The following is a 9,796-nucleotide window of genomic DNA, read 5'->3' on the forward strand; positions in this document are numbered from 1 at the left end:
TGTAATTTATGCCAAATTGCAATGTAAAGAATATGTTAAAATGCTTAATACAATCACACCATTTTTCCCCAGATATAAGAGGACAAAATTAAAGTGTGCAGTGATATAATCACCCCCTTATCCCTCTGGTTCATTCTTCATTCACTTGCACGGCTTAATAATTAATGTGTGTGTTGCTCACTAATTGGATTAGTACTATACATGTTCAAATCCACAACAGTAAGGTAAGCCTCGAGCACATGTGTTTGTGCATGCACAAGTGCTCCTTCGCGTATCAGTGTATTAGTGAATGGTTGCTAGTGTGTGAGCATTATATGCAAATGTGGGCGTGCACGAACGGTGTACTGAGGGTGTTAGTGTGCACAAGGGAGGAGATACAGGTAATGAGGCTGTAGAGCCGTGAGCGGAGAGATTCCTTTTGTGTTCATTAACCATCAGTGACCTGAAACAAGTGTGTGTTCTCAGAAATGTGTGTCTGTCATTTGGAGGGCATCTTTGAAGCATTTTGTTAACAGGTATGTGAAACTGTAGACCCTAGTTATTCTGTCCACTGCTTGTGTGGCTCTACACAAGGTGACATAACACTAGTTTATTCTGCTTTTTTTGAAATTAGAAATTCTTGTACACATACAACCATTTAATTCCAATCAGGTAAAGTATTACTACAAAAGAAACAACTGTATTACAAAAATTATTCTAAACAGCCAAGCCAGCAGAGACCAGCTTTCTATGGTGTTACTTTTTGCCACAATGACTAAAGCATATCAAAGTAAGTGACTGCCAGAAACTATGTCAGCAACCATTAGATGGCAACAGAACTAATTCTAATTAGTGATGAAGTTGGCTGCTTTTATTTAAATTAATTAGCGTTTTTGTCAAATGCCCTTAGATCTTAAAGTACCTTAGGACACTGCTGAACCCAAAAAGGAGGGCAAGTTTATTTGTAAAGCCCGTCGCAGATGTATTTTTAATGATGATCATGATTTTGTTGTTCTTTTGATAAAGTGAGCCCCCTTTGCAGATAATGAGCATAACATAAGTCTGTTATGTAATGTTGTTTTAATCCGCAATCTCTTGCAACCTTACTTACCCATTGAGAGAGTTGGAGAACCTTTGGTTCAATTCTGCCAGCTTTCTCTGAGCATCTTAGAAAATAATACAAAAACAACGTGTCATATTAGATATATAATACCATTAGTTTATTGAAGCAAGTGTGCACAAGGGAAATATCTCATTAGGGCATGCCAAAGTTTACACTCAGAGTAGTCAGATTACGTTACCATGCCACAATATAAATGAGGGGATTGTTTTGCTACTGTAGCGTTGCAGGATCATTGTATTAATTGATTTAAGCTTGTTTGTTTTTAACAGGATTTTCAACAATAATCAGCAGGTGTGGGTGAATAGAATTGTTTAAGCAAAGATTTGCAATAGTTTTCCTACCAGCGTCTAAACCATTGCAACAATCTCCTTCTCACTGTGACAAAATACTCATTGTCATGCTCCATTTCACAATGAAACTTCATGTTGAGAACTCTCCGTTAATGAGTGACATACTATGCTACCTTTATGAATTGCATGAGAGTGAGTCTGTCAACATGTGGTCTATTGTACAACAGGGCAGGTAGTAGTTTACCCAAGTGGTACCTGAATATATATAGTCCTCTCCAATTATTTTCTGTGTCTGGAATATGTAAAGGAGCAGTGTGCATATACTCAATTAATGAGCTGAGGTTTGAGGTTTCATTTAGACACAGTGATAACTTTGTGGGAATGCCAACTATCTCATTCCCCCCTCCCACTCCCGTCCCATGAGAAAACGGCGAGTCTGACAGCAGCTAGGGTACTTTTCATAATGGGTTCTGAATGATGTCAGTGGCACATTCTGAGTCCACTCTAATAAGCTGTTTTGTTCATCATGTAGACATAGGACAGGAAACAAGCCGGAAATTATTAATATTTTTAGAATGGAAAACAATGTTGAAATGCATTTTACCATGTCTGCCACAGCAGCAGGTGGAGTATAATACATATTCTTACCAATGACAGCCCAAATACAGTGATAGTGTGCAGCTGGTGACTGGTTCACTACACCAACGGCTGTTGATTGTAAACATTGTCTGTCATAGCTGTCATGACTCACTGTTCCCTCGCTGTTCTCATCCTAATTTACCAGCATTAGGCCACGTTGTTCTGCCGTGGTGCCTACATGCTTTGCCATTATTGTTACTACAGTGTTCCCCATTCATCCTGTCATGTCATACTGTCAGTCCTTATTATCGCTACATGAAGGGGGAAATGTACTGTTAGTATCTAACTATCTATCTGTTGTATCTGTCCATCTGCCCCAATTTATCAGAGACAAGTCATCCCTAGTGCTGTGTTCTACATTCCCCTCAATGATCAGTCAGTGTTGAAGTCCAGCCAGTGTGGCTTGGCAAGAATCAGCATGGATGGAAATTTGAGTTTGTCAGGGTGCAGGCTGATCAGACGACAACTGAGCAGTTTTGTGTGTATAAGAGAGGGGGCGGGGAGGGCAACAATACTGATGCAGGGCAAGTTTCAAATAGCAAACAGAGTGTGTGCATTAAAGAAAAATAGATAATAGAGGTGCTGAACACCCTTTGTGTGTGTGTGTGTGTGTGTGTGTGTGTGTGTGTGTGTGTGTGTGTGGTTGTCAGCCATTCCCCAGCCTGTAAGCTGATTAAAGAAAGGTGTGTTCAGCAGAAAACTTTATACGTTGCACTGGGGTAGCGCTAGCACCTTACAGCCAAAGCCTGCCTGTTATACAATAAGAAAATTACTCAGCATCTGCCATTAAAATAGTTTACAAATACACATCTACTAGATGTTTTTTATAATCCTGCTCCAAAAGCTTTAGTGTCACAGTAAGGCATATGAGATGCAGTTGGTCAGGTGCACATGTCAGATGTCTAGACAAGACAAAAAGCAACTGTTTGTATAATTTCTTATATATTTTGTATTATTATTGTTTTAGAGTTCCTTTTTATTAGCTGTAGTGTTGCAACACAGGTTGAATGAGGTCAGAAATGAAAACATAGCAGCTTCTCAAAACTATTCTACAGTAAATGTCACAGTAAACACAGTATGATGATTTATTCTCTTGATAATACTATGGCTAGTCACTTTATCTGCGCTGAAATGATGTGATATAAAATGCGTATTTGTTGTTGAACTCTTAATCACTCTGTTGTTCCCCTTTCACTTCTGTGTTCCTCTGCTTTCACTTAGACATCCCAACTGCTCCAAACGGTTTTACATCAGCAGACTTGTCATCATGGCAACAAAGCCCGTGGACTGGCAGGAACGGGGCTCTGTCAACTCACAAGACGAGTGGATCAATGAGTCCCGAGCACAAGGTGAAGTAGTTGCAGTCATAAGCTACAACTCCCCCTTGCAAGACAAAAAGGCTCCCAGGGCAGAGTCTGAAGAGGACGTAGACGTCTCGGAGCCTGGAGCACAGCAAGAGAACCAAACACTCACGAGTGCTGAAATAGCTGATGCAATCAAATTGGAAAAGCAAGAATTAACAAGAATTAGTCTGTGCACCCCCAGGGAGACACAAGAGATGGTGACAGAATTAGAACAACTTGCCCAACGATCAGAAGCATTAAAGGCTCATGAGGAATCTGAAGAGTTCGTTGATCTATGTGAGGATGCTCTCCCACCTCCTCCTCCCCTCAGCTCTTTATTAACACAAGATTGCTTCGAGAAGGATGGCTTTTCCTGCCTAGAGGGGGAGGTCGCTGAGTGGATCAGTGATGCTGAGATCATCTCAGACCCAACAGAAGACCTCCTGTCTCCTGATAGCTGGAATAGTCAAGAATGGCCACCTCTTCTCACTGAGCCAGTTGATATAGAGGTAGATTTAACATCTGAGGAGATGACACAGCTCAACTTCTTACCAGATGGTTTTGACAACAGTGTAGCTGAAAATATTATGTCTGGGGCTGCAGTGGCTGTAAGAAATTCAACTGCTCATCTTTCTCCCTCTGACAGAAACAACTCAGATGATGAATATACCATTTGCTCCCCTCCTTTTGCTGATGAAAGTGAGGAAGAAGAGAAAGTTAGCACTGATGTGATTTTTTGTCAGCAGCAATTGACTAGACTAGATAAAAGAATCAAGCATTTCCAGCCCTCATATTCTGCCAGTATTGAACAAGACCCGATCTCAACCATGCCTACAGTTCCCTCAGTCAAACAGCAGGAGGAGCTGTTGTCCCAGAGCCAATATGAACTTGCCCCCAAGAGAGCAAACCCGGAAGCTGCACAACAGGTGCTCAGCCAGGGCTGTTCACCTTTGTCTACTGTTGCCATGGAGCAGTCAGATCAGGGCGGGGCAGGTTCTCAGGGCTCTGGTTGTGTTGTAGCTGGGAGAGAAAGGCACAGTAGGGCGGGGGAAAGGACAGACGGAGAAAGCAAGCAAACAGGTGGACTTGAAGGGAACAAGACGGTTGGGCAGCAACGCGGCAGTGGACTGTTAAAATTTTCTAAAACTGTCCGAACACAAGAGTTTAAGATAGAAAAGTTCAAATTTGTGACTTCTAAACACACCAGGATGGAGAGTGACTCGTGTGATGATAGTCAGAGTGACAGTGGAGTTTCAGCGGACTTCTCCCCAAGTAGCACTTTGGAGGGCAACACCACCATCTCTACAGTCACTCTAGCAGCTGTACCAAAAGAGACTCCCATTGAGAGGGAGATCCGACGGGCTATAGCACGTGAACACAGCCTGAGAAGGTCCAGAGGGCTTCCCAATCCACCCACTTCACCAGAGTATGTAGAGATCCCTTTGAGGAAAACAGTTCTCTCCCAGTCACTAACTGCAAAGTCTGAGAGGTGTCAAGGCAAAGACAGGCACTTGGCAGGCAAAAAGATGCAGCATGAGATCCACGAGGAGGTCCAGAGGGAACAGGATCTGGTCAGGCTTGGGAAAATTCCAGGTTTCTATGACAAAGGCACGGTACGCCAGCTCAAAGAGAGGAAGCAGCTTTTTGAGGCCTTTCAGAAACCCAATGACTCAACTTTGACTGTGTCATCCAGGAGTAAGGCCACGTCCTGGTCCTCTGCCAGTGACATTTCAATGCTGGAGAACGAGGACGACATCTCATCACAGGCATCCACATTAGGAGGTTCATATGTGGATAGGAACTCCACACAGAGCCCTAACTCAGCCAAAAGAGGGGGTTCCACTTCTTTGACTCCAAGAGGCTTTTCTGAGGGGACAGACTGTCAGGTCATCATCCTAGAGAATAACCTTAGTGTCCCAGCACATAAACGCTACCACGCCAAACCAGAGGCAGAGCCTATCACTGCAGTCGACTCTGGAAGTCCTAACCTCTCATCATCCAACACAGGAGGACATGGTGGGATTAAAGGGAGAGAGCAGGAAAGTGAGGAGGTAGAGGAGGAGGTGGCACACAGGGAGAACCCCTTTTTCAAGCTGCGCTCCTCCACAAATTTAGTCAAAGTGGAGCAGGACATCCGGGAGGCTCAAGAGAGGGAGAAGGAGCTTCACAAGCAGAGGATCAGCGTGTATGGGGGCATGAAGGGTGCAAAAGGAGGGGGGATTGGAGGAGGAGGAGGAGGTAGGCCAGTCAGCAGAGAAAGAAAGAGTCCCACTTTGTCTTCTTCTTCTTCTTCAATGAATGAACTGGCTGTTCCTGACTTACCTGGCTCTTCATCCAGGGGAGTAAATGGACCCCCAGCAGGTTAGTGTAGTGCTGAGTGTTGGTCTAGGGCTAGAAATGTGTGTGTGGGGCATAAATGATCCTGCTCGCACCCACAAGCACACAGAGACAATGTGTTTGTGTGTATGGATGCTTCTGTGTGGGTATGTGTGTAGTTTTTATATCGGTGATGAGATGATGAAAACCCCCTGAAACAGCCCAGCGAGCACATTATTTCATTTTTCTCATGGTCAGTGGAAAACCTCAAACAGCAATCGAAACCAGTGTTAGTGGATGTGAGCAATAATTTTGCACTGGAGACCATGAGTTGGCTGACAAGAAAATAAAATTCTGTAACTCCACAATAAATAAAGCATCTGGTCTTTCACATTAATTACAAAAGTTGAGGCGAGGAAAAGTCCTGAGTCATATCTCAACATTTGTGTCAGCAAGAATTGAGAGAGTTGGAAGAGTCCAATTTTCAGATGAAGTCTAAATCCGGCATTCAAAAAGTGCATGCAACTTGTTTTTTTAGTTCTTGTGATAATATAGAGTCAGTGTCGACAAGAGCAAATGTGAAATACAGGGCTGCCAATACAGCCTATATGAGAGAACAAGTTTCTCAAGTGTGATTTCAACTTTGCTTACATTGTGTGTATATATTACAATTTGATTAAACAAATACATCCACATGTTGAGTCAGCTGGAATAGCCGCACACTAGTTGCGACTGAGAGTGTGTGAAAGCTACTGAGCAGAGAAGTTTAATAGTTAGCTAAAAGTATGGATAAACGGCTGAAATAGTTAGCTTAGCACTCAAATAATGTAATGGGTACATAAAGAAATGAATCAACAGTTTTTTATATTGGGTGAATGGTGAAAAAGCTAAATGTGTTAGATACATTGTTGAAATAGTTAGTTAAAAATAATACTTCTATTCCAACTGCAGTAGGAACGCAAACTTGAGCAGACATTGACAGTTACATTGCATGAAACACTATCAGCTTTTATATAAGTGATAGTTTTAAAAAAAACATCCAGTTTAAAAAAGATAGTGTCGATGAATGAGTACTCTGGCAGGTTCCTGGGGGGACCTCAGACAAAAATGGTGGTGGGAACAACTGCAGTACAGTATGTTTGAGTGTATGTTTGAGTGTGTTTTGTTGGCAGGAATGGTTGCCAATGTGTTTTTTGTGACCCTATATGAATGAAAGTATCACCCGTCGTCGTAGGTTTAACAACTGTGTGACAAACTGATCAGGGTGTGCCACTACATGACCTGAATGACCATGACTCAGTGTTGGGAAATAGACAATAATGTATTATTTGACAGACAATGAATCATATAACCTTTGTCATATTCTATTTCACCATGCTCATGTTCAGTCAAACCCATTTCTTTCCCTTAATTCCCTCAGCATTCCTCTCCTCTCATTTCTCTCTGCTGCTGTTCATTCTTAATTTGATTCAAGGAGGTTTTATTTCTCACAGTGTGGCACACAAAAATACAATCACTGGCGCACCTTTGCCTCATTGCTACACCGCTCTTGCTCGTCTTGCCCTCAGCCACCTTTTATTCTTTCTCTCTCATGCAGCACGCCAGTCAGTTGGCACGTTCGGCATGTGGCCCCCAGCCCAGGCCGAAGAGCAGAAGATTAACCGGCCAGAGGTGAGTCAGGGATGCCAGCCGCCTCATTGAAATGAAGTTCAGACATTACAGTTTTCTTTATATGACTGCTTGCAATGACTTTCTGAAAGTTTTATAACATAAAAAACACCAGGCCTCATAATGACGTTTATTTAGTTTTTTCTGCTTTATAAATGAACACACCAACCATTACCTATCTGGTAGACTCAGTTTAGGAAATGAAAATGTAGGCAAATCACCTTCCTCCACGTCTCCCTCCAGTGCAGCTAAGAAGAAATCAGGTTCCACAATCATAAAGCTTCCTTAACTGAGAGCTCATGAATTGCAATGTCGCTCTTTTGGTTCATTGAGTCTCTCTGCCACATGAATATGAACGCATGTTTAAAACTGCACTGGATTGTAAAGGGTCCAATGAAGCATCTCTTTTGCACCAAATATGGGCCTTGAACATCTGATAACATACTGAACACACAGAAAGGCGCTTATCTTCATAGATAAGGGAAGGAGGCAAACAGCCCTGAGACAGAGAGGGAGGAAGAGACCGAGTCTGAACAGTGGGTTTGTGTGTGTGTGTAAATAGCGGAGAAAGAGAAAATTCAGTTGAAAATCCCACTGATTTCCGTTACCTGCCTTGTGGGTCTTGCATCTCTTTGAAACTGTGGTATCTCTGATTAGAGTTGAGTGCTGCTCCGTGGCTTTAGCTCTTTAATTCAGTTTGGCATTGATATGCTGGGATTTAGCTGCTCGCTTCAGTTTTACATTAGCATTAGTAATGTTTGGCTCTCTTTCCTCTCACTGCCTTGCGCATCCCCCCCCCCTTGTTCTCTCTCTGCTGGTTGGTTATCTGCTCTCTGCACAGACCTGGTTCCTGATTACAGTTCAGGAATAAACGGAGGATTGCTGGAGAAATTGGCCTCAGTTGTTGACTTAGTCATACTGAACATGGCCTTGGATCACAGTTGCATTAACCTCCCTTTGACTAACAGAGCTAATGATGTTCATCCAAAGAGATGTCCTCTAGAGGAAATAAATTCATCCTTCTCTTTTTATCTTTTTGCTCCTTTTTTCCTGTGTTGGCTTATTGGTCTCGCCTCCTGCTCCCACATGATGTTTCTACTCTTTAATTCTCTTTCTACTCCCACTTCCCCTCCTGTTTTGGCTTGCAATCACCACTTCTGATGTCCCGTCTCTTCACCCAGGTCCTCTGCATTTCCCGGGCCCCCAGACAGAAGACGCCTCTGGTGCAGCGATGGGAGTCAGGTCTGGTCAATGGACACAATGAGGAAGATGACTGAGGAGTTGTTGACAGAGCGAACTGAAGGAGGGAGGGAGGTTAACCAAGACCTTTAGCTTTTGAAGTGGAGGGCTGAATGACTGTGAGCTAAAAATGAGAGCAGCAAAAGGAAAGTGCTCAGAGACTAGAGGAGGAAAGAGAGAATGTGAAGCCAGAAAGAGGTCAGGGATTGAGGCTACAAAGGGGGTCAGGAGGATTGGGAGCAAGGAAAAGGATTGGTGGTGGACTAAAAACCCTGAAGAATCCTTCAGCGAGGAGGAGAGGAATAGGAGGAGGAGGGCCACCTATTAGTAGATAAGCACTCAGCCTCCTTCTGGTATAGGAAAACTCTGAGACTAATGAATGTAAAAAGGCAAAAAATAATACCACTGCACTGGAGAAAAGGAAAAATGTAAATTTAGTAAGAATAGGATTTTCAAACATTTTTATTGAAATAATGAGTTATTCTTTGTTGATGAAAATAGACTGAGTATCTGACACTGTAAAAAAAAAAGCTAGAAATTATGCCTTTAATGATGTCTTACACTGAGTTACTAGTTTATTACACCTGTACAGTCTAATGCATTCCCATATAATAGCCATGCAATAAATTCTACCTTGGTGGTCCATTTACTTTTATTGACACTGTCAGGAGAGCCGTTGATTCAACTTTGTAGTCATTTTAGAGGTTATAGATAGTATAGTAGGGATTGTATTTGACTGCAATACAATGCAACTTTAATATTTAATCCATTTACTTTATATGAAAAGGCAGAAAGTTAGAAATACCTTTGCATAATGGAGCCCAGCGCAACACAAGCACTCGCTACAGCCCCCCAAAATGACCGGCTTCTCAAAGAGAATTAATTTTAGCATTATTGTATATGATCAAGTTGCTGAGGTGTCCTGAATAAACTGGTAACTCACTGTATATAAGGCCAGTGATCTGAATTATTCCCCCAATCTTAATCCATGAAAAGCTGCTCCTTTTGTCATTTTCATGCATCACTACTGAAAGCTGGATGGTGCAATAAAGCACCCTCTCAGAAAAGTGCAAAGTTGTTCTGTATTTCAGAGCTGAATGATGCCACATAATACACACCTAATGCTTAATTTACAGCTGCTCTGTCGTTAGACTTTACATTTTTCATTTGTATTTTGGAATGAAACTTGATACACATTT

General features: G+C 42.3%; 1 protein-coding gene across 1 annotated transcript; it reads left to right on the forward strand.

The window, feature by feature from the left end:
* Window positions 1–265: 265 nt before the first annotated feature.
* Window positions 266–9,796, forward strand: LOC119899228. Its single transcript, XM_038713728.1, has 4 exons — window positions 266–515; window positions 3,253–5,735; window positions 7,288–7,361; window positions 8,540–9,796. The coding sequence occupies exons 2-4, from the start codon at window positions 3,299–3,301 to the stop codon at window positions 8,633–8,635; spliced, it is 2,607 nt and encodes an 868-aa protein (XP_038569656.1). The 5' UTR covers window positions 266–515; window positions 3,253–3,298; the 3' UTR covers window positions 8,636–9,796.

This window comes from Micropterus salmoides, unplaced genomic scaffold, assembly GCF_014851395.1.
Source record: "Micropterus salmoides isolate LMB-PRFRI ecotype aquatic unplaced genomic scaffold, ASM1485139v1 Ms_hic_scaffold_12, whole genome shotgun sequence".
Taxonomy (NCBI): Eukaryota; Metazoa; Chordata; class Actinopteri; order Centrarchiformes; family Centrarchidae; genus Micropterus; species Micropterus salmoides.

Excerpts from the sequence above, each read along its gene's own strand:
- LOC119899228 (XM_038713728.1), top strand. The coding sequence starts at position 3,299 with ATGGCAACAAAGCCCGTGGACTGGCAGGAACGGGGCTCTGTCAACTCA. Across the intron at positions 5,736-7,287 it reads AGTAAATGGACCCCCAGCAG|CACGCCAGTCAGTTGGCACG; the intron begins GTTAGTGTAGTG and ends TCTCTCATGCAG. Across the intron at positions 7,362-8,539 it reads AGAAGATTAACCGGCCAGAG|GTCCTCTGCATTTCCCGGGC; the intron begins GTGAGTCAGGGA and ends CTCTTCACCCAG.